This window comes from Rattus norvegicus, chromosome 19 (assembly GCF_036323735.1).
Source record: "Rattus norvegicus strain BN/NHsdMcwi chromosome 19, GRCr8, whole genome shotgun sequence".
NCBI classification, from domain to species: Eukaryota; Metazoa; Chordata; class Mammalia; order Rodentia; family Muridae; genus Rattus; species Rattus norvegicus.
Genome location: NC_086037.1, coordinates 40,334,647 through 40,361,004, shown reverse-complemented (window position 1 = coordinate 40,361,004; position 26,358 = coordinate 40,334,647). Strand labels below are relative to the sequence as shown.

Here is a 26,358-nt window from a genome sequence, read left to right as displayed (position 1 = left end):
CAGATACAGGGAACAGTCCTCCCGTAGTGCTTGGGGTTTAGCTCCTCTTGGAAGCGCCGCCCCCTCCACCCTTTGGAGCAGAGTCTCTACATAGCCCTGACCAGTAGAACTCACTATAGACCAGGTTAGCCTTGAACTGGAGATCCACCTGCCTCAACTGCTGGCTGGGATCAAAGGCCTCTACCAACATGCCTGGCCCCTTTGGGAGCTTTCAGCCGGGGTTCCAGCATTTCTGCAACATTTAAGGGTTTGGGTTGTTTTGTTTTGTTTTGTTTTGTATGACTTTTCCCTGCATGCACTTGTACCATGTGCTTGTCTGGTGCCCTCAGAGTTAGTACTGGGGCTAGTTTTGTGAGCCACGTGTGGATACTTGTAACAAAACCCGAGTCCTTTGTAAGGGCAAGTGCTCTTAACCACTGAGCCACCTCTCCAGTCCCTAGGTTTCCAGAATTCAGAAGCTCACTCCAGAATACCTGCCAGTGAGGGATACCACCTCTTGGGGAGCTTTGGAGCAGCTTCTGGGAAACTTAGAGGGCTCTGACACGCATTTCAGCCTCCTGGGCCTGGAAAGAAGTGCTGCAGGTTCAGAGCACCTGCACCAAGGTGTCAGGACACAAGGCCACATTACCAGAATTGTCTCCTTCCGGAGCCCTATTCCTGGGTGTGTGTGTGTGTGTGTGTGTGTGTGTGTGTGTAGGGGAGGGGTACAGCCCACAGGGGGATCTGTAAAAAGAGGAACTAGGCTGAGGCCCATGGGTCATGCGGCCTCAGAGGACCGGAAAGGGGCCCCTTCCACCCCATCAGCATGGGGGTGGGGTTCAAAGCCAGACCAACCTCAGAGGACACCAGAGGCTGCCTTGTCTCCTTCCCCCTTTGCATGCCTTTTGGCGCTGGGCTCTTGAGGGCTGGGGTCTTCCAGTGCCTGGGGGAGCAGCAAGGGTGACTGGCCGAGGTGGACCAGGAGGTGCGCGCTCCGTGATCCCTGCCCGCTGGTTTCCTCCCGGGTCAGCACCGCTTCTTATCAGCTGCGGCCAGGCAGCCAGACCCTTATCTGCACAGGCCCAGCATCCTCTGTCCTCTGCGCCAGGGGGTAAGAGGGAGGAAGCCAAGCTGTCGGGGGCGGGGAAAGGGCGGGTCGGTCCAGGAGCAGCTCACTTTCTCTTGGAGGTATCCACCACGACGCCTGACGCCTCCGAGGCTACTCAGGCCTCCTGAGCCCGGGAGGTGGCGCAGCCCAGCTCTGAGGCCCAACGGGACCACCTGGGGCACACTGGCCGAATTGGACAGTGGAAACTGCCTCCTGACCTGGATTGACACACCTGACCACACAGCCAGTACCTCCAAGCTGTGGGAACTGCTACAGGGTAAGAAGGACGCTTTGAACGTTAGGGAGTGTCTGTGCCTGTATTCAGTGTTTGTTAGTACGTTTATTCATTTATTAGAGCTGGGACCCACTAAGAGAGGGCAGAGGAGCTTCTCCGGTTAAGGTAAATAGGGCAGAGACTGAGAGAATACTCTAGGCCCTAGAGCCCAGTAAATGTGTTAATAAGTGGGGTGCTGATGGGGTTGCCAGTAAGAGGAACATTCAGCAAGGGTAGAGGCCCCTGAAACAGCCACGGAGAGTTGGCATAGGGTGAATCTTGGGGCCTCAGGGGGTCTTAGATTAGTCAGGGGACCCTGATCTTATTTCCAGTTGCAGGTAGGAGAGATTCTGAAAGATGGGAACTAGCTCAGAGACTGGGAAAGATCCCCATTAAAAACAACTCACAGGGTCAGCGTTGCCTAGCACCTGGTAGACACCCCGTACCCCCTCATGTGGAGGAGGCCTTCCTTTCATGTCCTAGCACTTTCTAGGTCCACTTTTCTACCTTTGATTATTGAACCCCCGATCCCCTTCTCTCTACAAGGTACTCTTCTGTTGAAAAGCTCAGGTTAAACAGGTGGGGGGAAAAGATGACCTTTGGCCTTCCTTCCACAGGTTAGCATTCTATCCTTGGAGTCCATGTGCCCACCCCAGGCCCAGGCAGAGGTGGGTTCCGCCATGACTGAGAAGACAGAGATGGTGTGCACCTCCAGCCCAGCACCTGCTCCTCCCTCTAAGCCAGCTTCACCTGGACCCCTTCCTGCAGAGGAGGTGGACCACAGAAACACGTGCAACCCCTGGTTGCCTCCAGGTGTGCCAGTGATAAACCTGGGCCACACCAGGCCCACAGGGGCAGCCATGCCCACCACAGAGCTCAGTGCCTTTCGGCCTTCCTTGCTGCAGCTGGCTGCCTTGGGTACAGCTCCACCCACCTTGGCCCTGCACTACCACCCTCACCCCTTCCTCAACAGGTCAGTGGACTGCTAGGACTATGGGCAGTACTTAGGTTTGGGGGTCAAGGGTCTTTGCCTACAAGGTGCTCATGACCCACAACCCCTTACAGTGTCTACATTGGGCCAGCAGGACCCTTCAGCATCTTCCCTAACAGCCGACTGAAGCGCAGACCAAGCCATGGAGAGCTGGACTTGGTTGACGGTGAGTGTATGTCTGTGTGTGTACTTGTGGGGTGCCTGCAGCTCATGTCTGATTGGCCTGTACTCTGCCACAGGGAGAGGTATTTTTCAAGGTGCACACACATACCCCCAACACAAGTGATAGTTCATGAGCCTAGTTCACCACAGTACTGAGCCTAGCTTGGGGGTTTACCCTTGTAATCCAGACTGAGGCCGGAGAACCAGTTCAGAGGCCAGCCTGGGCTATACGAGTCCCTGACAAGTCAGGCATTACAGCCAGAGACATGGCCACCATAGGATATGCAGCCACAAGATGATAGACACTCCCAACCCCTGAAAACAGTCATGAGAGACAACCTTGGATTAGGATCACACAGAGTTTAGAGACCACAGTCAACCTCAGAACCCCAGCCACACACACACAACAGCCACAACCACATGGCATGATCCCACACAACCACAGCCATCAGATAGGCCACCAGTTACCCACAGGCCCACAGCAGGCAAGAACAGGACCATTGAGAACCCAGGAATACACTTGCTCAGAATGAAGACTTCTTAAGGGATCGTGTCATTGTCATCAAGGCATAATCAGGCTCAGCAATCCTGATGTCTACACAGCCCACAGTCTAGGCTCAAATCCCAATGGGCGCTGGTAGTGTTCAGTGAGGACAGCAATGAGCGCCCTCTGTTCTCTATGCTGACGCTATCCCTTGGGTCCTCAGGGCACCAACCCCAGAAGGTGGCTCGGCGAGTGTTCACCAACAGCCGCGAGCGCTGGCGGCAGCAGCACGTTAACGGCGCCTTCGCGGAGCTCAGGAAGCTGCTGCCCACCCACCCGCCCGACCGGAAGCTGAGCAAGAACGAGGTGCTGCGCCTGGCCATGAAGTACATCGGCTTCCTGGTGCGGCTGCTGCGAGACCAAGCGGCTGTGTTGGCCTCCGGCCCCAGCGCGCCCGGGTCCCGCAAGCCACCTGCGCACCGGGGCGTGGAGGGCAACGCACGCTGCGGGGCCGGACACAGAGTAGAGGCTGCCCGCTCGCAGCCCGTGCTTCCAGGGGACTGCGATGGCGACCCAAATGGGTCAGTGCGACCCATCAAGATGGAGCAGACGGCCCTGAGTCCTGAGGTGCGGTGACCCAAGGCAGCGGCGCCTCAGCTGCTGCTCAGTGAACTCCTTGTAAAAGGGTCTCAGATCGCCCAGATGAGGAAACTTTCTGTAGCTTTGGGAGGGTGACTGGGCGATGCCAGGGGCCCCCCAGACTTTTAAGAAAAATTTCCCACAGCCTACTTGCAGTGGCTTTGCCAGTGTCCTCTTGCCAGGGCCGAGACCAGAGAATCAACAAGGCCAAGTAGCCATGGGATCCCAGAAGTCCTGAGGGAGGTAGGGAAGGGTCTGGAAGCCTTCGCACTCCTCACCCGCGCCCCCTGCTGGAGGCGAGAAGACCCTACCAAGTGTGTGCAGGACCTACCCCGTGAAGCCCAACTGGTTGTGCTTGATCCATGATCCTGTTAACCGCGGCAAGAAAGACGCAGACACTCTTGCATTTGTTTTTCTTTATTTCTTTATTTCACATACACATTAGCCATTCAATGGAGAAGCCGAAGAGTCAGGCAAAGATGGTATAACAGAAGCGCAGTGACGGGGGTGGGGTGGGGCGGGGCGGGCGGAGAGGGGACAGACGGGCTGGCTGCCTACTTGCATTCCGCTAGGACACTGAAAACCCAGAAAACAAAACAGACAGTAAACTACCCTTGTTTCTTATGTATCTCAGTGCAGAGACGGGGGAGGGGGTTGGAGGGCAGAGAAGGGAGACCAGGCTGAAAGAGGAGCAGAGGGAAGGGACGCTAAGGGGAAGCACACCAAATCCATTAGTACTATATATATAGAGATACTCGTATATACTGCGTTTCTTAGCCTAAGAAGAAACTTGTTTGACGGGACGGGCGGCCTTTGCGGTCCGCGATGCTGGTGCTGGTGGGGCGCACGGATCTCCCAAGAGGGGCCAAAGCGGGGGCTGGCCCCAGCTGGCTTGCGCAGGGGGGGGGACGCCCCGAGGGTGGATGGGGTGAGGGGAGCAGAGGTGGGGCTAGGGTGCCCCTAGGGCTCTCGATTGGGGGACAAAGTTCTCATAACTTTATTGCTCCTTTATTTTTCTCTCGTGGGGGGGTCCGTTCAGCACGGTCGGGGTGGGGAAACGGTGGGTCGTCTGAGCCACCCGGCCCCTCTGGGACCCAGAGCGCGGCGTCCGCTCCGCCAGCACGGGGGTGAGAACAAGGCACTAGGTCGGCCGGCCAGCGCGGGGGCGGGTGTGTAAGGCAGTCGACAGGGCTGGTTGCAGGGTAGGGTGGGGATGTGTGCCGGGCTGTGTGCGTGCGTGCGTGCGGGCGCGGGCCTGGGCAAATCGACCTGTCAGCATGGCTGGACCTGTCCTGGAGCATCGAACCTCCCGGAGGGAGGGGGAAGAGTGGTGTTACGCGGGAAGGGGTCGGGGAGGAAACTACCAACTTGCTGAGCGCGCTCCTGATTAATGCTGGTGAGGGTCAAGTTGGCGTCTGGCTCAAAGAAGGGCGCTCGGAGTGGGGAGGGAGGGAAAAGGGACGTTTGTTCGTTGGCATTGACCTCTGCTGGGGAGGGGGCCGGGGACCCCCGCCGCGCCCCAGTGCCCGGAGGGGGAGGGGGCGAGGAAGGGGGAGGGGGCGCCTGGGGAGACCCGCGGCCAGAGCAGCCCAGCCGCGGGGCGCACGCCGCTGTCCCGTTCCGTTAAACTCAACAAAGAAGGGATATGCGTGTTCCTAACAAGTGCAGAGTATTTAATTGATTCATAAACGTATGTATAATAGTTTGTGGGTTTTTTTTAAAAACGTACTTTATAATGTAATAAGCACCAGGGTTTTTATGTTTAATTATCTTAAAAATAATTTTCTCTCGTCCTTTTCCTTTTGATCTTGTGTTGGTTTTTTTAAATGTCGAGGTGTTTTTAAAATATAAACTGTGAACGTTTTCTTCAGCCCTCCCACCGAAACCGAACGACGAAACAAATGAAAACCCCAGATTATCCTCGTCAACGCAGGAAAACGGCAAAAACCCAACCAACCAAACCAACAAACAAACAAACAAAAAAAAAAAAAAACCAGAAAACTATCAAAAAGTAAAAAAAAAAAAAAAAAAGGAAAAAGGAAAACACTCAGCTTTCATCCCCGCTAAGGGCAGAGCAGGCCCAGTTCTTTTAGCGTCCCCAGAGCCGCGAGGACATTACAACAAAAATAGAAATTTTTCTTAATCTCTTAACATACAAAGATAGGAAAAACTCTCTGATGCATTGCACTTGGTTCAATGAAAACAAAACAAAACAAAAAAAGGTTAATTTCCCCTATATTTTTTTTGTGGGTTGTTTCCTCTCCTAAACACGTCCCCACATCTGTCGCCCTCATCGTCCCTGCCTGCCCCTCACACCACCACTTGGGAAAGGAGCGCCACCCCCACCTCAGTCCTCCCGAGGGTACCTCGCCGGGCACCTTGGGCCCCGGCCCAGCTGGCCTGCAGCTTCTGACCTCGCCCCCGTAATCCCACAGCGCCCACTGCCCCACTGTCCTCGACGGACCGAAGAGGCGCACGCGGCCGGGCAGGGACCCTCTTTCGCTAGCTCTTAGCTCTGACCCTGTTTAGCCAACCGAACTGAAAAATCATTGCACTTTGACCGCGCGTCACGCCCGGCCCGCCCGGCCCCCCCACCCTGGGGCTCCCTCCCCTCGCACAGGGAGGCTTCCCCGTGGGATCTCCACCCCGGCCTGGCCCTCGACGCCGCAGGGGAGGGCTTCGCTCAACTTCCACACAGAGAGCCCGGACAGCCGCCTCGCAGCCCCGAGCTCCCTGCTAGCGGCCATTCGCCTGCTCAGGGCCGCAGCCTCACCAACTAGATTCTCAATAAATAAAGCCCACAACCCACCCCACGTGGTGCAATGTTGGACTGACTTTCGGAGGATCCTGACCTGTGCTTTGTGTTTTCATACCGGAGAGAGGCGCAAGGCCTTGAGAACGGGTCTGGGAGGGGAGATGCAGGGAAGGAGGACTAAGGCACAGAAAGACAAGCCAGAGGGGCCCAGTCACCCTGCAGGGGCGCTGGCGTGCTCGCGTTCCCCTCCCTCCCAGGGGGCTTCTCAAGACCCTCTGGACAAGCCTCCACCATCCCTTACGGGGGCAGGGGGCTGGGAGGAGAGCTGCTTCCTGTGGTGTGTTACGAAATTGTTCCCAAGTTGCTCAAACAGAGGAGAAGTTCCCAACTGCAACAGCGAAAGACCCAAACAATGACTGCCCCACCCCTAAATAAAGAGGAAAGACATTACAGCTAAAATCTAGGGAGAAGTGGCCACGGGGTGTGGTGGGAAGAGAAGGGGACCAGAAAGCTCCAGAACACTCTTTTAAAAGGATGACACCCCCCACCCTCCACAGGAACTCAAAGTCTCGAGAGCAGGACGCCTACCTAGCGCAGGTGGAGGCTGCCTTGTCCTCCTCGCTCAGCTCCGGGGCCCTTTCTGCTCCACTCTCAGCCGGCCCCTGGAGGGCTGTGTGCGGCAAGGGCAGGGGCAGGGCAGAGGGGCGGAGCGAGGGCACCTGCATGCAGGGCTGGGGTGCGGGGCGACTTGGGGCCGACTCCCTTCACCAGGGGCGTGGCAGAGGGCAGCAGCCCTTGCGGCCCGCGGGCGTGGAAGAGGGTGCCTGCGCCGGGCTGGGCGTCCAGTCCAGAGCATTCTGACTTTCCTGTGTGCTGTACAGAGGGGGTCCAGCCCGGGCGGTTCAAAATGGGGTGGCAGAACACCCTCCATTCTGGACTCAGGCTGAATTCAGCTAGCTCTAAGGAGCATCCCTTACCCACCCCGGGAACGCCCTCGCCTGATCCAGAGCTGCTGGGGCCAGAAGCCTGAGCAGAGGCTCCCAGGAAGGGCGAGAGGGAGAGGGAGGAGAAGTCCGGAGGGGAGCTCGAATGTCTACTATCTTTACGAGCTGTTCCTCTGGGCTCCTAGGGAAGCTTAGGTCCAGCGGAGGGTGGGGTCCCCAGGAACTGCCGGGGTGGCCGGCCAGCGAGCTGGCTGCTTCTTCCTGGGAAGGCCGGACTGGGTAGGAGGAAGGCAGTCTTGTTGCATCCTTTCTTTCTGTTTGTCCTCTGCTTAGCAGAGTCCGAATAGCATGCTTCTTTCTGCTTGGCTGCTGGTGTACAGCTCCGCTGAGACCCCTTCCGAGGGCTCCCAGAACTGGGCGGCTTTGGAACGCAGGGGTACCCGGGCTGGAGGAGGGAAGGGCTGAGTGGCTGACGACGTCTAAGTTTTGCTTTTCGGTGGGGCTGGGCTGGGGGATATTTCCGTGTCTCAAATTTTCTTCTCCCCCCTTTCTGAGGAACCTCTTTTTCTTTTTTTTAAAATTTTGTTGTTTCTTTGTTGATCTTAATCAGAGGAACCAGGACTGTAATGGGACCAGGAAAAAAAAGCGACCGTGAGAACAGCTGGGCAGGTCCCAACTCCCATTTCACTCCCCCCTGGCTCTATGATCCCCAACCTCTACAGTGAGCTCAGGAGGAGGGCCAGGGTGCTGAGCATAAGACCCCAATGGAGGAAGCCAAATCATTCTCTCCACCCTCTGAGGGAATCCCCCCCAGACCCCAGTGCAAGAGTCCAGCTGGCCTTCCCGTGGGCACGGTGCCCAGCGGGTGGGACCCCCATGGCTGGCACTGGCACAGACCTGGGATCTGGCCATGTTTGCAATTGTTTAGGTTTTTGTGTGGGACCTGGAAGGTGGGGAGGATGCCAGACTGGGCCTTTTGTACCCACGGGGGTTGGGGGAGTAGGGTGGGGGTGGCCCAGCTCGAGTTCTTGCTGAGTTTTCTTTCTGTTCCTTTGGATTAAAAGCAGAAATTCATGTCTGTACATTACAGCCAACGTCCTGTCCCTCAGGTTGAAAGACTGGGGGCAGGGAACCACATGGCTTCAGTTCCTACTAGGGCCAGGCCTGGGGGAGGGGGCCAGAGCCCACCCACCCTGACCGTTCTTGGGCCTTTAGGGCACCAGACTGGGAAAGGAGCCTGAAGCACCCTGCGGAGGATATTGCTTCCCTAGGGAAGCCAGCAGGGGGCGCTGCCTTCCCGTATATAGGGCCCTGCTGGCAGTGAACACACAGTATACACAGGGTGGACCCCTGGGGCTGGCTGCTTGGCAACGCCCTCCATCAAAGGCTCGACTCTGGTTTCCTGCCCAAGAGGGAGTGAAGCGCTCTTCTCCAGACCTGTTCTTTGCTTGGGTATACCTGGCAGTACCATCACAACAAAATGAGGGTCCCTGATATGGCAACTGGGGGTATCATCTTGGAGCTCTAGGTCATAGACTTGGGCCTACAGGACCAGACAGAGCCGAACACACACACACACACTCTCACTCTCTCTCTCTCTCTCTCTCTCTCTCTCTCTCTCTCTCTCTCTCTCTCTCACACACACACACACACACACACACACACACACACACACACCAAATGCTGTTTCATTCCCTCCTTGTCCCAAGCCCATACCGATGCCAGGCACACACAGAATGCATGATCTTGACCTGCTTATAGTCACAGCCCTTGGGCGACAGAACTCAAATGTAGGGAGTGGGTAAGAGCCTATGGTCCTATGGCCCTGTTTGCTGCATGTACCGCGCCACAACCATGCATGAGCAGGCTGCGTGGGAACGTCTGTGCCCTGCCTAGGTAGTGTCCAACTCGTTAACTTGGGGTGAAGGCACCAGGCTCCTGGAGTGGCCAACTGTTCAAAAGAAGCCAGAGATCCAGGCAGAATTTCATGTGAAATTTTCCAAAATTTAAAATACTGCTGGAGCTGGGAATGGTAGTACATGACTTTAATCCGAGTAGGTGATCTCTTGATAGTTGGAGGCCAGCCTGGTCTACATAGTGAGTTCCAGGACAACCAGGGTTACATTGAGAACCCTGTCTCAAAAATAAACACACTATTGGAAGCCAAAATTGGTGGCTTCTCTTGTAATCACAGCTCGCAGGAGACGGAGGCAAGAAGACTGTGTGGAATTTGAGCTCAGCCAGTGCTCCACAGTGTGTCCCAGGCCAGCCTGGGCTACAGAGTCAGACACTGTCTCGAAACTCAGAGAAACAAAAAATACTATTGGACCTAGGCATGATGAAACTTGCTAGTAATTCCAACAAAATAAAAATAGAAACCCCACCACTACGGGGTTATGAGTATGGCCTTGTCTAACATATCCGAGGCCCTGGGATCCAACTATTTTAAAAAGCAAAAACATTACTGTCCCAATATTGATCAACTCATGCCAGATCCTGTTCCTCGGGCTCTGGTTTGGGACTGCATTAAGCGCCCATGTGAAACGGGGGTCATTAAACACAAGAGTTAGCAATGGGTTTGGAGAAGAGGTGTCCTGCTCCTTCAGTCCCAGCATGCAAGGACCTGACCTCGATCCCTAAACCTAAAGGTGGGAAGAGAGAAGTGACTGAAAAACATCTTCTCCTGATCTCCACATGCATTCATTGGCACACACGCCCATATCTAAGCATCACGCACACACATGTGGATGCTCAAACACGCACAAGTAAATCAAAATAAAGTTCGACCTTCAAAGAGCCTCTGGAGTTTTCTCTAGATGTGCTAAGGCAGTCACTGATAGCATGGTTTATGAGCATGAACACTTGAAATGTGGCTTCTGGAATAAGGTGTGGAAATGGAGCCTAGTCCCTCGGAACGGAACGTTAGGTGAATGCTCTCCTACAGAGCTCTCTCTCCAGCCCTAGGTTTTTTCCTAATTAATGTCAGTGCACATTGCTACAGATGGCCAGTGGCGAGGATAGAGGTGCAGTGGATGAACACCCAGAAATGTGGGTATGGACTGCAACAGCAAAGGGTGCTGCCTGTCAGTGCTGCCGAGTGCCTGCTGGGTACCTGGCAGGATGTGCACCTGCCTCCCTCTGTGGGTTCTCGGGCAGCTGCCCACTTGTCTATTCACTAAAGGCCAGGGAAGGGTCTGGAAAGCCGAAGTGGAAACTCACAAAGCCAGAAGGCCAGTCAGCAGAGCTCTCGGCTTCCAACTCTGGTGTTCTCTGGGACCTCAGGAATGGCTAACATGGGCTTCTATGCCATTGCTCTAGGCCATGGGAGCCACCCTTGCTCTGCTTCCCTAACAGACACAGGCTGTTGGAGGATGCCCAGGACACTGGAAGGGGGACCACACCAAGGTCTGAGCTGACTCCTGGACTAATACAGCTTTACAGTCTCAAGGGTGGGATGGGGACTTAGGAGGGCCTCTACACAGGCCTGGGGAGCAGGGGTCTGTTGTCAAGGCCAGCCCAACTTTCTCTGCTTACCCCTCCCGGCTTTCCAAGTCCGGGCCCCAAATTGATTAAAACTAAGTTAAAAAGCACTGTTTAGAGAATGATAAAATTGCTAAAATTTTCCTTTCTTTCCTCATTCTATTGTCCCGTCTCCATCTGGTGCTCCAAGGATCAGCTAAAGTCACTGGTTACTGTGGAAACCACTCCTGATTGTCCCCCTAATGCCTTCTGCCTGCCCCCAGGCCCAAGGGCTCCTGCTCTGGGTGTCTAACTTTCATTTCCCCACAATCCCCAGACACACCTGAGCAGTCAGGGCACTGGATCAGGGGAGGGTTCATTCCCCCACCTGCGACATAAGGCGCAGAGAGAGAGGGGGGGGGGAGAGGAGAGGAGAGAGAGAGAGAGAGAGAGAGAGAGAGAGAGAGAGAGAGAGAGAGAGAAATTATTTCCCAAACTTGCCTCAAACTCTGGCTTGGCTTCAAAACATCCAAGTCAAGCAAGCAGAGAAAGTGAAGGAGGGAAAACAGAGAAAGAAAGAGAGAGAGGGAGGGAGGGAGGGAGGGAGGGAGGTTCCAGCAGCAGTGGAGCAAGCACACTGGCAAGGGGAGAGGGAGGGAGCAATGGAGTCCTGCTCCTGGTGCCAGCCCAGAGCTGGGAGGGGAGGCCGCCTGCTGTCCCTTCCCCTGGCACCCCCTCCCACCTTCTGCCAGCAGGGCTTTCTCGGCCTCCCTGGCACAGAGCAGAGTGGGCTGGCTCCAGACCCTGCTCAGAGCCATTGTTTTTCTTCTCAACACCCCCAAGTTCAAGTTCATCTGGGTGTTACATCATGTCTGGTTGCTCCTGGAAACCAGACGGGTCAGACGTGACTCTGGGGAAAGGGGGCGGGAGGCTGGAGGGGGTTGAAGTTCCCTTCTCCTCCCTCCTCACCACTAGGGAGCTCTGAAGTTTGACTAAGTTGTGTGTGTGTGTGTGTGTGTGTGTGTGTGTGTGTGTGTGTGTGTGTGTGTGTGTGTGGTGTTTTAAAGGAAAAGAGAAAGAAAGAGAAAGAAAAGACCCTCCAACCACACACACGAAACTTCCATCCACCAAACTTTCTCTGGACTGGGCCTCCACAGAGGCGGGGTGGGGCAGGAGCCAGCAGAGGTGGCCGTGAGGCTCTGAGCAGGGGTGGATTTCCCAGGGCCGAGGAAGCCAGCAAGGAAGTGTTTTTATAAAATTTACAAAAAGAAGAACATTTGTGTGCTCTTTCTGAAAGCCCTGGCCCTCTAAAGCTGCCCCTGGCCGGTTCCTGAGGTGGGTCCTCCCCGTGCTCGGAGCACCCTGGGTTCCTGCTTCTCTTCTCATCCTTTCTGGATACAGGCACTCGAGATGCCCATGTGTGCACTCGTGAAGATGTGTTCTCAGGGCAGCCTGGGGGCCTCATGCTGGAGGGCAAGTTTGGCTCGTCTCCTTTTAAGAAGTAGGGGTGGTATCAGTAGGGACTGGGGGCTCCAGCAGCTTGACCTTTCTCCTAATGGGACTTAGGGGGACTTAGGGGAGAGGCCTCCAGGCCTGTAGCCAGCTCTGCCTTGCCCTTGATGCCAGCCTGTGGGCATGCGGCCCACCAGACCTGCTTTGTCCCTTCTCCACCTTCATCTGCCCCACCCAGGCCCGGAGAAACAGGGAAGGCCCGGGTTAGGCAGGACAGGATCAGGAAGAGATCCGGGAGATAGGGCTGTCTTCCCAGTTAGTACCTCAGACTCTCATCTTTGCTTTACCAGGATGGCCTAGAGGCCTCTGGCCTCAGGCTGCTTTTCCCAGGTCCAGGGCTGTTAGAGCTAATTATCCAATTAGCTGATTAGCCAGGGAGCCTGAGGCTTCTTCCTAGGGAGGCTGCTCGGCTGGGCAGAAGCCTGGGTATGCAGCTCATAAGGAACAGTCCTCCCCAAGCCTCCCCAGTTTCTTCCCTCGTCCCACGATGTGCTCCCAATGTGCACACCTCTGTGTGCATCCAGGCATCTCCTACCTGAGACTGCTGTGGGATGTTCAGAAAGTTGCTGTCCCGGGATCCGATGCTGACAAACCGGTTGGCAGAGGAGGCGCCTGTCGTTGTGAATGCTATGGGGAGCGGGGGGGGGGTGGGGGGGAGCAGAGAGAGGGAGAGACCAGGTCAGGCTCTGGGACCCACCTGGGCACTGCCTCTCTGGGCGGCTGAGAAAGGGAGAAACTAGGTTAGACCTGTGTGCGTGCGTGCTGCAGGGTATGGCTGCAGGAAGGAAGAGTGAGGGGCTGCAGCTGGGGAGGTCAGGCTCCAAGTCCTTCCTCTCACTGACCAAGAGCACACACATACCCTTCTGTCTCAGCCTGTAGAGGCTGGGGTGAAGAAGGGCCCTTGAGGCTGCAGCTGAAGTCCCGTGGGTCTAGTTCTGTCCCCTACAGAGACAATGGCTACCACCGGGTTTACCAGTGGAGTTCCTAAATTTTCTACTTATAGAAGGGCAAAGGTGGGAGCTGGTGGCCTGAAGTAGCCTGGCTGGGTGACCCTCTCATCCAGGCCACCTCGCCAGCCACACAGCCTCACCAGGGGCTGTACCACTTACCACCTTGGGCAGTCCCATCGGTTGGCAAGTGGCTCAGGAACTCACAGGGGTCCAGTGGAGGGCGGAGCCAGCAGGAGTGGTCACAAAAGACCCTGTGGCCTGGCCGCCTGACCTGTGCTATGGCAGAGAGGCTGAAGCACATGCTACTCTCTTCCCATCAGTGTGCTAGGCCAGGTGACAGAGAAAGAGGCCGCAGACAGAGCCCCAAAGCTCAGCCACCTGGGGGGGGTGCGGCTGTCCAGTGCCCCAGGGGAAAAATGAACCCAACACCCCTGAGCTCCTCTGGGGTATCCAGCTGAACCTGACAGTTGGGAAACAGTCCCCAGAGGAAAATGGACTGTCACAGTTTGCCTGGGAAGCCACCCCTGTCTATATCAGACATGCTCACCAGTTCCTGTCCACCTCTCTCCAGAGGTCTGCCCCAACCTGGTTCCCTCCCCAACTCTGCCCACCTCCAGTGACTGTGATCATGTCTAATGGCATATGCAAATGAGAAGATGGCATGGAGAGAGCAGGGAGGGGGACAGAACTCAAACCACGGGAGAGAAGGACAGAGAGCTCCAACAGACAGGAGTGTTGACATGGGCCACCCTCCCACCCACTCCTGCACAGTTCCAGCTCAGAGCTCTGCCCACCCCTGTCCCAGCCCAAGACAGTGCCGCCTGCCTTCCACCTCTCCTGTCCTTCACGTCGGGTCTAGCTGGGTCTAGCTCTCCACTTAGATTTTTCTTCTCTTCCCTTCGGCAACATTTGTCATTGGATTTAAAGGAAAAAAGGAAGGGGGGGGGAGAAGGGAGGGAGGGAGGGGGAGTGAGAGAGGGAGGAAGAAAAAGATGAAGCCAGGACCCAGTGCCCCCCACTTCTCCTTGGAACTTACAACCTGGGAAAGGAACTGAGGGGGAGGGAAAGGAAGGGATGGGAGGAGAGGAAGAGGAAGAGGGGAGGAAAGGGGGAAAAAGAAAGAAAAAAGGAGAAAGGAAGAAGAAGAAGAAGAAGAAGAAGAAGAAGAAGAAGTAGTAGTAGTAGTAGTAGTAGTAGTAGTAGTAGTAGTAGTAGTAGTAGTAGTAGTAGAAGAAGAAGAAGAAGAAGAGGAAGAAACAACCAAATGAGAGACGGAGGGAAGAAGGCATTGGAAGCAGCCTCCTGCATCTTCAGAGGCCCAAAGGGCCAGATGGAGGTGAGGGGGCAAGGCAAAAAGAAGATGGCGGTGGCATCACCTTGTGGTCACATTCAATTTGTTTTGGTGTGTGTAAGGGAACAACAAAACAACAACAACAAAAAATTGAAAAACAAAACCAAAAAATCAAAACCAAAACCAAAACCAAAACCAAAAGCAGCAATCGGGCATGAAGATGGCATGGCTGTGCCTCCCGCCCCCCTACCCGCGCCAGCACCCCCGGCCCAGTGCCCCACTGCACTCTCCCTCCCGCCCCCCAGGGGGGCCTGGGCCAGGGCCTGGCTGGGAGCAGTGGGCAGGGCTCATGGGGTGCTGGCTGGTGTAACTGAGGCCCGGAGGCCATGGCCAGGGCTCGACCCTGCTCATCCGGTAGGAGGCTCTGAGGCGCTCTGGGTAGGGGCTTTGTTGGGAGGGGGCGCTCCTCTTTTTGCAGTGGAGACCGTGTAGATGGGCCAGGGATGCTGGGCGCTGTGGTATTGATTTCATCGTCCACTTACAAGGTGATGGAGGAGTCAAGGCGGCGCCGTCTGGGGCCGTGCTGGTGGTTTTGGAATCAGGCATAGGAAGGGGCACAGGTCTGGCCACTGGAGGCGGCGGCGGTAGCAAAAATGACCCCGGGACTTTGCCCTGGCCGCTACCGTTGGGCTGCGAACAACATAAATAGAGTGACGCATGAAGGCACATCACACACAGACACACGCTCGCTCCCCTGCGCGGCCGGCCGCTTGCTCCTGAGAGCAGGCACTCCCGATGGAAGATGCAGGAGTGGGAGAGAGGGTCCTTTCCTCTAGGCACAGGACGGAGGAGGGTGTAAGGCCTCTATTTGGTCTCTTGGGTGTTTCTCTCTGTCTCTTTCTTTCTTTCTTTCTTTCTTTCTTTCTTTCTTTCTTTCTTTCTTTCTTTCTTTCTTTTTCCTCTTATGAAGTAGTGGGAGGGAAGAAGGGGGTGTCCGACGGGTGATTCCTCATTTCTTTCTTTTTTGATCAGGATCTTACTGTGTTGCTCTGGCTGGCTTCAAACTCACCATGTGGACCAGGCTGGCCTCAAGATCTACCTGCCTCCGGCTCCAAGGGCTGGGTTTAAAGGCGATGCCACCGTACGCGGTGGCACACTTGTCAATTTTTAAGCGAGATGTTCTAGGTACAGGAACGAACCACCTAGTGATGCACACCACTGCACCTAGAACAATCACGCTCATGGCAGGAATGAGGGGCCAGCTCACCTCCAAGGTCTCAAGGGCACGCTCCCTCCATGGCTCTAGCTGGGGCTGGCTGACTAGCCACAGGCTTGCCGATATCCGCCCCAATGGGCAGCCTGGCTCAGGAGGCCATGAGAAGCTCACCCTCCATTCTATCTCCAGCAGATCCTGTTCTCAGCCTGGGAACAGTGGGAGGCTGGCCTTTTCTAGAAAGATCAGCCAGCGAGGAAAATACGCCATTGGCGGCTCCGACTTCTGTGAGGTTCTTCAAGAGCGAATCCCTGGATAACGCACGCCCTCAGGAGCCAGGGACATTCTGCCACCAAGATCCATTCCTTGTCCTTTTGTGCCCTCTTTGGCCTCAAACTTTCGTTTCTCCTCCAGGCCTCGTGCCTGACCGTGTCTGGGTCGGCTTCAAGGCTTCAGAGAAAGAACGCGCCACACGCTCCCCAGCCACTGGCAGGCACAGTCTCCCTGGAGAGACCTGGAGCATTGCCTCCTGCTGCTTGGGGCAGAGCCCTCCATGCCCACCTGCAGCAGCTCAGGCGCAGGGAGGCCTGGCCCCAGCTCTTCTTTTCCTATGGAGCAAACTTCAGCCCTTCTGGCCACTTAGGCACAAGTCCTAGGGAGGTCTTTCTCTCTCAACTTGCCCTCAGACTGGTAAACCTCCTGCCTCGACACGACATCCCGAGTGCGAGCTCGGAGTTTAAGGGTGCACCATTATAATACCTGTCCAGTGCTCCTCCTACAGGAAGACAAATCCCAGGAACCCCCGCACCCCCTCTCCAGGGAGGTGAGAGGTCTCCAGTCATCATCAGTCTGTCCCCACTCTTGGCTGATGAGAATGAGGCTGCAGGGGTGGGCGTAGGGGGGAGTAGTTGTGGGGGGAGGGGTGGAGGGCGTGGGGCCACCCTTGCTGACAGTGAGTGGCTCAGTGTGGTTCTCTGGATGTCCCACCATGTCTCAGCCATTATACTCATGCTGTGTCTGACCTTCCGACTACTCACAAGGGAACAGTTCTCACCTCAGGGCCATTCTGCTCCCTGTCGCCTGACAACATCTCGAGTCATTTCTGAGGCCTAGAAGATACTATTGGCCTCAAGTGGGTAGCCTATAGCTTGCAGGATGAAAGCTCGTTTTCTGTTCAAAGCTAATAATACTTCCTTTGATGCGAAGGAAGCTTTGTCTACCCATTCTACAGCTGACTCCAGTGAGGTTCTGTTCAGGGGAGCAGTTCATCCAAAGTCACCTGCTACACTGGCCATGCCTGGGGCAGAGCCATATCTGTCTGACCCAAGAGCCTTTGGCAACCTCTTGGGCCCTCTTCACTACAAGCAAATCAGCTCAGCTCTCATTGAAATGTTCCACTATTTTACAAGTGAGACACAATCTCACCAGTGGTCCCTGAAGGTTCTTATTCCACACCCTATCTCTTCTCCAGGCATTTCCCATTCTCAGTTCCTTGGACTCTCTAGAGCTCAGGCTGACAGTGAGGTCAGAGTATAGCCCTGCTCACCTCAGAGTGCCCTCCCTGAAACTCCCTCCTGAACCCCTTAAGGTCTGTTCTAAAAGCATCACACACACCCACGGACCGGCCAGAGTCTCCGAGTCATGCTGGCCTCTCACTGTCCTATTCTTCTTGGATACCCTTGGCCCTTCACTGGAGTCATGGGAGCGGCTGACCCCAGACTCCAGCACTCCAGCGGGCTCGTGTAGCACTCAAGTCTCACTTCCAGGAGGCGAGCGAGACCTTAGGGTCTTCTCCTCAGGTGGGACCATGCTGTCCTTTCTGCTCTATTTCATCCTCTTCCATCTTTTCGTGGGTCCCAGGGATCAAACTTAGGCCATTAAGTTTGTGTGGCAATGCTTTACTCCTGAGGATGACTCCGCCTCCCAAATGCTGGAATTACAGGCATGCACTGCCCAGCTCCTGCTCCACTTCAGTCACACTTGACCCAGACCTCTGGTTCTTCTAGCTACAAGCCCTTATCCCCAGTGACCTGCTAGGTCTGACACGCTATCCCTTCTGCCATTCCTGCACACTCTAAGGATAACAGCACAGAGCATCGGGCTACCCAGCATCCCTATCGGTGACCTGGACTGGGGTCTCTTGGGCTAGGTATAGCATCTGAGAGAGTGACTCTTTGGTTCTAGATAGCATCAGGACCAAAGGGAGGCTTTCCAGCTCTGCAGGGGCATCAGTGAGAGCCAAGCAGCAGCCTCCTCCCTGGTGTCTATGGTCTGTCTGGCTCTCGGCCCATGCTTCCCCTAGACAGGAAATGGAACAGTCCCACAGGTCACAGCTTCATGACTTCTCTCTGGGCTCCAAGCATCTAGGACACAGCATGGAGCCCGTCTCTTGCGAGAGTGTCTAAAAGGACAACCCCACTTGATGAGGCTAGTTACAATACTCTCAGACTTATTTCTAGAAGGCCTGGAACATCGGAGTTCTAGGTTCGATATAAGTCAGGGCATTAAAATATCAAGGTCTTTGATTCTGTGTTACCTTAGGAACTGAGTTGGGGTTGAAAGGAGTCTACAACTGGCCCAGCACATCACCCACCTCGCACTGATAGCAGCACTCTGCTTGCCTAAGTCATTACCACCACTGGGCCCTCACCACCCCTGAAACACTTCTACCCAGAACCCTTCCTCCTGCCCTTGGCAGCACCTTAGATGCTGTCTCCATGTGACCGTCTAAACGAGCACCCTAGACTTGGGTGGAAGGATGAAATATTAGGGTGCCTGAGAGCCTTCTGTAATAGTGTGTATTTCTTCGCTATAGATATTTTTCAGAAAGGCTGGTCTGTAACTTGGGGTTCCTGAGGGAGGTGCTCCTGTAGGCTCTAAGGTCAAGGATTCCTAAAGTGGGGGTTCTGGCCAGAGGACTGGGAGCAGGGTCTTGGTAGACACTTGGGTTCCTAGACTCCACCGCTACTGAAGTAAGCTAAATGCTGAGGCCTCTGGGTAACTCTTTACTCAGGCTAAGTCTGAGAACTGCTTCTCTATGTGGCCAGGGACAGCAGCATAGCCTCCATTCTCCCGAGAAGCCAGACTCTTCCCCACAGGAGTGCATCACTTGACTCCCCTCAGAAGCCCCATGGTCCCTGAGGCAAGCTTTCTCTCAGTCTCAGGTCAGAGAGGAGGTCCTGACAGGATTCCCTACTCCCCAGTGTTAGTTACATTCAGCAAGGTGTCTGCTTACATCTGTCTGCAGTCTCATGGAAACGGGTACCTGTCTTGAGAAAATAACTAGGCAAGCGAGTGTTCCATGTTGCACATGACAGGTCACAGGAGAGGCTCGGAACCCAGCCCCCAGGAGGCAGGAACCAAACTCATTCTTTCTCCAGGGTCCTGTGGTTAGAGGCTCTTTGCATTGACCTAAAGGTCCTAGGCTTATCCAGACTGAGAGCCTGGCTGCCTCTGCAGCTAGGCAGTACCCATCTGGAGTCTGCTCTCTCTCTGAAGTGTCAACCAGGGGCCAGTTCTACCGCCCTACCCCTCTGAGATGGGCAGTTTTTAATCCAGAGAGGCAGGAAGGCCGCAAATGTGCTCAGCTGTAGAGTCGGCAAGAGAAACGACTCTTGTGGGGTGAAGTTTGGAAGAAGAGGAGGGCAGCAGAAGGGTAGGGATGGGGGAGCAAGCAGAGGAAACAGGACCAGTCCCAAGGATGGGCAGAGACCCAGGATGCAGACCCTAGCCCAGTCAGTCATACCCTGGAACCAGAAAATGCCCATTCTTCTAGGAGCACCTCAAGGCAGCCTGGCTGGACAACAGAGGACCACTGCTCTTCCCCCTGGACTGCCTCTGCTGTGGACTTCCAGAAGGCCTCTCCCAACTTTTTTTCCAAAACCCCTCAAACATCTTCCTGCTGGCTTCTCACAGCCAGACTATCTGTACCAGCTGAGGGAGGCACTGAGAAGTTTTCACGCTGCTGGACTGCACAGAACTGCCCAGGAGCCCCGACCACCGCGTCTCATCTCACGGTGAGCACGCCCTGCCAGCGTCTCTGGCCCAGTATCTTCCTGGATTAATTCCTTTGCTGAGCACCTTGGGTTTGGACCAGGCCCTGGGGCTGGCTGATAGAGAAGGAATCCACAGGGCGCCCGACTGTCCCACAGAATTGTGAATCAGAAGGATTTTCTAGAACCATAATGGTGTGGGAGCCCTTTGTTAAGAATCCTGACGTAGGAATCTGTCTTCACACGTGGGGCATACTGAAAGCCAGTGACAGATTTGATGGCCATAACTGAGAGGAAGGAGGGACAGGCTTTGTCAGGTGGGGCCAGGGATGCCTCCCACAGAGTCCAGGGCAGCCTTGCACCACGAAGAATAAACACTCTGAGAGTCAACAGTGATGAGCCAGCTCAGGTTCAGAATCTGCCAAATTCTTGACCCTCTAAATTTTAGGAAGAGGTGGTGGTCTAAGGCCAAATTATAGGCTCACTCCTGCTGGGAACCACGGGTCAACAGGAAGGACAAGAAGCCCCAAAAGGAAGGTTGGACAGCTGCCCCAACTCTCCGACCCTAACAGACAGGCCCCAGCATAATGGTCCTGAGCCCACTAAAACTGACCACAAGGTAGATTCTATGGGCTTTCTGCAGCTCCAACTCCAGGTATGCTCCAGACTTTTGGCCCTCTCCTTGTGAGCCCTTAGACAGACAGATGGGACAGACAGACAGATAGACACACAGATAAACAGATGAGGCTACAGGGCCTCCTGTGCCCTCTGGACTCACCTGCCCGGTGGCCTGACCCGAGCCGTCAGAGCACACAAACTGTACGAACTCCTTCAGCGAGTCCTGCCCATGGTGGTGGTGGTAGCGGATGGTTGGGTGTGTGAAGTACGGGCTCGACTGCTGAATGATGGAGGTGGAAGGGAAGTGCAGTGCTGATGCTGTGGCCCGGGGGCTCCCTGTGTGCACACAGGCAGGGGAGAAAGAGAAGGGTGAGAACAGCCCTTGTGCAAAAGCAAGGCACAGGGCCTGGTAGAAGGGCTGAGGATCCCGAGGAAGAGGCGGAATGGGGCAGAAGCTCTGTGTCAGGCACAAAACGCCTGCCACCTAAGTTTAAAAAAAATTCAATGCAATAAACTAAACTAAACTGGCAGGCTAGTACCTGAGGGCCGGCTGCTTGCTTGCTTCTATAAATACTATCTGACTGGGGCTGGCTTGGGGGTTCGCTGAGGCAGGTGAATAGCGAGCTACCAGTGCAGGGTTAGGCCTGTTTAAAACTGTTAGAATGTTGCTTTTCTAGATTGTTTGTTGAGATAGGGTCTCTTGTAGCCCAGGTTGAACTTGATGACCTTAAACTCTGCACCCTCTTGACCTAACTTCCTAATTAATGCCTTGGCTGCAGGCACCGTCTGCCTGCTTTCTGGTTGTTTGCTTTTGGATGCTTGGTTTTCTTTTGTATTCGCAGGACCGAGGCTCCCGGCCTGCTAGTGGAGCTTTCCACCCCGCAAACTGTTACAATGTTATTTGCTTCTCAAAAGATTTTGCTCCTGTTTGGTTTTTGAGACAGTCACATGGCCTCCAATTCTCTATCCTCCTGCCTTGGCCTCCTGGGTGCTGGGATTTCAGGTGTTGGAATCATCCTATAGTTTATAATTGTTTTTTGTTTGTTTGTTTGTTTGTTTTTGTTTAGAAACAACACACTAATATGTTACTTGTCTTCCATTGAGCTTTTAGCACCCTTGACATTTTCCTTCTTTTACCCTTGGCAAACACCTCACTTGTCAGGTCCTAGATCTAAGCCTGCCTGAAGTACCAACAACAGATTACCATGGCTCCATGGTCTCTGGACAGACAGGCCCTGCCTGTGCAGGATCGGCACCGGGCACACACAACTCCGATCCTGTAAGCGGATGCATAGGCCTCCTTCACGTGTTGGCCCTGTCGCTGTGAACTCACAGTTCCTACCCCTGCATAGGCCTCAGCTCTTCTTCAAGTTCTCCCCCTTCCTGTCTGTTTCCAATCAGCGCACTCTTGCTCTCAGTTTCATTAGGGGGCTGAGGAAACTTGGCTTCTCTCTGGAGTTCATAAAAATGGAGTACAGCAGGGTGGGGCTTGCCTCCCTCCTGTTGCCTGCACTAGGCCTGGGCTCCCTGCCCCCACCTTGTGGCCACCACACCCTACCCCAGCACTGGCTGCCTCTGGGCTTTAAGCCAGGAGGCCCCAAGGAGGAAGCCCGGAGGTAAACCTCCCTGCCGTGTCCTACAGAAGAGAAGAGAGGCATGGCAGACACAGGGCCATGTGCAAACAAAAGCCAGGCCTTTGCTGCCAGATGGGTGCTGAGGGAGGAAAGTAGCACGTGCGGGAGAGCCAGGTTCCCGGGTATCCTGCCTGGCCCCACCCTCAGGAAGATCCAGCATCTTCTGGGGGGGGGGTGGCTGAAGAGATGTGTCCTCAAAGCAGCAGGACAGTCCTTTTTATGGTGAGCCTTGTTCTTTTGGCCCAGCCCTTCACTTCTGGGAAAGGCAGGGAGGCCCAGATTAGGTGCCGGTTTGCTCTAGGACAGACACCAGGAACCTGGACTGCTCTCTCTAATCCACCGGAGAGCAACTTGGCTCAACTACTTGCTGGTGAGGGAGGGGGAGGGGGGGAGGCTGCATGCAGCTCCCAGTGAGCATGTGCAAAACATGCACCCAACATAGACTTACACAGCCAGAGTTAGCACGTGGGAGGGATTCTAGGAACCCACCCAGTGGGCAAGCCTGGTTCTCAGAGGTACACTGCCCATCCCATACCTCCCCACTGCTGTGACCCGACCCACTTTGGGGAGGCCAGATCTGTAACTCAAAGTGCTCCCTGGCCCCCTCTTGTACCTTGCCAGCTGCCCCTTGCTGTGGCTGCCTCCCGCAGTGTCCCCTTAAGTCCCGCCCCCATCTCTCACCTGGTCTGACTCCAGCAAGCACAGGCAGCGGGTGGTGGGTGAAAGCCATGCGTGGGGAGCTGCCCTGAGAGGAGAGGGCGCTGCAGAAGTCCAGCTTTCCTGACTTCTTTAGAGAAGCAGGGCCTGGGGGGAGGAAGCAGCAACACGCGGGTTTAGCTGGCTGGGGTGGGAAGCCAGCAAAGCAGCCCGCTCCTTCTCTCCTCAGCGCCCAGCGGCCCTTCCTCCACCTCGGGCCCTGCTCTGCTCCTCCTGTGGCCTGACCTCAGGGGTGCAATCTGGCTATGGTTGCTTCTGCAAAGAGGAAAATGAGGCCCCTGGAAACATGTGGGAGAGTGTGCTGGGGAAGAGGGGCACAGAGGAAGGCATCCATCCTGCTTCTGACCGTCAGTAGAGGAATTGAAACAGGTGCAGGGCTAGCATCATCTAGGAAGGGATGCCTGAGGAGTCCACAGATGCCAGATGGCGGGCCAGGAGTGACGGGCCACGCAAGGAGCCAGAGAGACAAGGGTGGGACTACAGACTGGGAGTTGTGACAAGACACCCTGAGCCCTAGGATACTCTGGCCTGAGGGAATCAGTCCTCTTTCTGGAGAAAAGGAAAAGGGAAAACACAGTTAGACGCCCTCCAGAGTGGCTACAAGAGAACAAAGGCAGGGGCCAGAGCTGGGAGTACCCTGGGCACAGCCAAGAGGGCAAGGATTGCCCCGGCTAGAGGGCTCAGACAGTGCAGTTCTTCTCTGCCCCATTGCAAAGGCAAGGGCGGTAGGTATTCAGCCAGAGAAACAGGGGAGCAAAAAAGACCCCGTCTGGGTTTTGCATTTGACAGTCAGAGATTGCAAGCCAACATCATCTCTGCTCAGTATGCACAGATCAAGGTGACAGGTTGGCAAACAGGGCTCCCACGGCCACATTCTTTTGGTATCTCTTGTCCTGGGCTGAGCTTCAAGGCCATGCCCAGAGTGACCAGGCAAGGTGGAGGTGAGGTAGACTTTGAGCTCCGATCTTAGAGGGATAAATCTAGTTGGTTGTGATGGGGAAAGGGGGCTGCAGAATAGAAACCCAGAGTTTCAACCACAGAGAGAAGTGGCGGGGGGGGGGGCGGGGGGGAGAGGGAGGGGGAGGGCGAGCTCCCAGCGACCAGCAGAGGTGTTATCTGGAGGCAGCTGTGTACCACCTGATAGCTGGCATGCTGAGGAGGGGGGAGTGCCCCACCAGCTGTGCACAGCTGTCCCTGCTGCTGCACAGTGCTTTCCCAGCTGTTCCCATCCCGCAGCTGGGCTGCTTAATTGGCGATTTGTCGAAGCCCAGGGAAACAACGGCAAGTTGGGGGGTAAGGGATCCTGGGGGCGCAGTGCAGTGCGCGGCAGGACCACCAGAAGCAGCAGAAATGGCAGGCGGTAGAGCAGACAGGGCACAGACTGCAGAAGCCTGGCAAGGAGGCTCTCGGGAACATGGAGTCACAGGCAGTCAGCGGGTCCTCGAGGTACCCTAGCAGCAATCCTTGCAGATGTCACCTGCCCAAGGGCAAGCCTGGGACCTGGTGCATAACAATCTTCAACCTTCTCAGCGCTCTCTCTATCCACCTCCAGAGATCCCCCTAGGGATGTGTCACACTGGCCCAGGCCCTGTCTGCTCCAGGGACCTCCAAGTCCTGCTGGGGTGCCCTTCCACTGAGCACAGTCTCCACGGGTGCTCTAGAGGGTGCCAAGCCCACTCCCTCAACCCAAGACCAGGAGGTAAGTAAGCTTTGCTGTCTTTGCACAGGAACCAAAGTCAAAGCCAGGGGCTACACTGGCTCTCTCAGTCCATTCTCTACCAGGCACTTGGCTCAAACAACAAAGCCCGGTCCCCAGCCCCATCCAGAGTGTCCCCAGCTCTATCTACATTGGGCAGGTTCTCCGTCCATTGTACAATGGCGGGTCTGCACTTTAGGGTCCCAATGCCTCAAGGACATACGCAGCTTTCGGTGGGCACAGATCTGTCCCTCTGGGCTCAGCAAGAAGCCAGCTGAGCCAGTGAGGACTGGGAAGCTGTGGGCGGCTTCCTCTGGGCTCTGTAGAATCTCTGCTCTCTGCTAGTTTCCCAAGACAGGTCTGCTCTCCTCCACCTTCAGTTCTGAGTTTCTTTGTGAAGCTGGGCCTCAAGGCTAGGATTAGACTACCTCACATCTGTCTCCCTGAGGGCACCCAGCACTGACTAAGAACATTTATAGTCATCCAATAGGGTGGCCGTATTCAGTGATGCACCCTGCAATCCCAGCACTTGGGAGGCTGAGGTAACAGCATTCAGAATTTTGAGGCCAGCCTGGCTGTTACAGAGCTAGGCCCTGTCTCAAAACAAAAACAACCGACTACAGAAGGGGTAGATGTTTGCTACTGGCATCTAGTGGCGGAGCCAGGAATGCTGCTGAGTACCTTTCAAAACAAAGGCTGCCTGCCCTTGCCTCAGAAAGCCAGGAGTCCTCAAACACAACCCTGGGTCCAGCTCGGGGAATGATTTAATCCAGGGAACCACAAGGCGGGGCAGATCTCTAGAGGTAAGAGATCTACGAAGAAGAGGCCATGTCCTCAACAAATGGCACCGTAGGTTTGGTAGCTGCCTGCTCTACCCACCATGCCGACAGGCCGGCTATCAACTTGGGTGGCTCAGCTCCTCGCCTCACTCCCCTCCATCAGGACGGCCTGCCAGCCTCAGGACCTGAGAGAGCCTGACAGTGGTGCCTGACAAAAGCAGCCACGGGGAGCACAGGCTGCCACATTGTCACTGCCATGTCCGTACCTGCATCCACGTCGTTGGGCCATCCGCTAGACTGGCTGCTGCCAGCTGCTGGGGAGCGGCCTGTCCCAGGATAGAATACATCATCGACTGGACTCTCCATCTCACTGTCGTCGATGGACTTGGGGCGCTTGGTGGTGCTGAGGAAGAAGAAGAAGCAGCGAATCAAGTGGACCAGAGTTCCAGCCACCCAGTTCCTGGAGTAGAGCATGTCCAGACCTGCTCTCCCTCGGGTCACCAGGACATCACTGAAAGCCCATCAAGGAACAGGCAAAACACCATCATCTGCCTTCTACACCCGCCCACTGTTTCCTATCAGCTCTCGGCTGTGGCTGTGCTGTGGAACTCAGTCATTAAAGAGTGTTTTAAGCCAGTGGTGGTGGCTCCCATCTGTAACCCTAGTACTCAGAAGGCTGACACAGGGGGACTCCAGTGAACTCCAGGCCAGCTAGTTGGGCCCGCCTCAGCAAAACAAAGATAAGTAAGCAAACTAATTTTAAAAATTTTAGTACAAGACTAAAAACAAGTACAAAGGCTGGAGAGATGGCTCAGAGTTTGAGAGCGTGCACTGCTTTTGCAGAGGACCTGGGTTTGGTCCCCAGTGCTCATGACAGGAAGCTGTAAGTCCAGCTCCAGGAGTGTGGTGGCACACACCTCCCAGCACTTGGGAGGCAGCGGCAGGCGGATCTATGAGTTTGAGGCCAGCCTGGTCTACAGAGTGAGTTCCAGGACAGCCTCAGATCACAGAGAAACCCTGTCTTGAAAAGACAAACAAACAAACAAACAAACAAACAAACAAAAAACTTTAAAAAATTGGAAAAGTGAACCAAAAACTTTTCTGTAAAAAGGAAAGACTCGACCTCGCTCTGCAGAACTGTGGCTCTCACTTCAGGCTTTC

General features: G+C 55.2%; 2 protein-coding genes and 1 long non-coding RNA gene across 16 annotated transcripts in view; 2 read left to right on the top strand and 1 right to left on the bottom strand.

Annotated features, from left to right (window-relative positions):
* Positions 1-1,170: 1,170 nt before the first annotated feature.
* Lyl1 (LYL1, basic helix-loop-helix family member) lies at positions 1,171-4,038 on the top strand. Its single transcript, NM_001007677.1, has 4 exons — positions 1,171-1,364; positions 1,979-2,334; positions 2,427-2,518; positions 3,222-4,038. The coding sequence occupies exons 2-4, from the start codon at positions 2,003-2,005 to the stop codon at positions 3,632-3,634; spliced, it is 837 nt and encodes a 278-aa protein (NP_001007678.1). The 5' UTR covers positions 1,171-1,364; positions 1,979-2,002; the 3' UTR covers positions 3,635-4,038.
* Nfix (nuclear factor I X) overlaps positions 4,039-26,358 on the bottom strand; it is a 97,094-nt gene continuing 74,774 nt past the window's right edge. For 6 of the 12 annotated variants that reach the window (XM_063278304.1, XM_063278302.1, XM_063278307.1 and 3 more), the window contains 6 exons: positions 25,464-25,600; positions 22,687-22,809; positions 20,532-20,707; positions 15,091-15,238; positions 12,843-12,934; positions 4,039-7,957 (listed from right to left, as the gene is read on the bottom strand). In XM_063278304.1, coding sequence (XP_063134374.1) covers positions 7,943-7,957; positions 12,843-12,934; positions 15,091-15,238; positions 20,532-20,707; positions 22,687-22,809; positions 25,464-25,600 — 691 coding nt within the window. In that variant the 3' untranslated portion in view covers positions 4,039-7,942. The remainder of the gene's footprint in view (positions 7,958-12,842; positions 12,935-15,090; positions 15,239-20,531; positions 20,708-22,686; positions 22,810-25,463; positions 25,601-26,358) is intronic. The other 6 variants (XM_063278308.1, XM_039098013.2, XM_063278306.1 and 3 more) reach the window with 4 other exon arrangements.
* LOC120098485 (uncharacterized) lies at positions 20,704-25,836 on the top strand. Of its 3 annotated transcripts, none has more exons than XR_010060158.1 (3): positions 20,704-22,227; positions 24,275-24,421; positions 25,361-25,836. It is a non-coding gene; the product is annotated as an uncharacterized LOC120098485 (long non-coding RNA). The 3 variants fall into 3 exon arrangements; XR_010060157.1 differs by lacking the exon at positions 20,704-22,227 and adding an exon at positions 22,804-24,168; XR_005496698.2 differs by lacking the exon at positions 20,704-22,227 and having other exon boundaries at positions 22,756-24,421.

Coding starts and splice junctions, on each gene's coding strand:
- Lyl1 (NM_001007677.1), top strand. CDS start 2,003: ATGTGCCCACCCCAGGCCCAGGCAGAGGTGGGTTCCGCCATGACTGAG. Junction 2,335..2,426: donor CCTCACCCCTTCCTCAACAG/GTCAGTGGACTG, acceptor AACCCCTTACAG/TGTCTACATTGGGCCAGCAG. Junction 2,519..3,221: donor AGAGCTGGACTTGGTTGACG/GTGAGTGTATGT, acceptor TTGGGTCCTCAG/GGCACCAACCCCAGAAGGTG.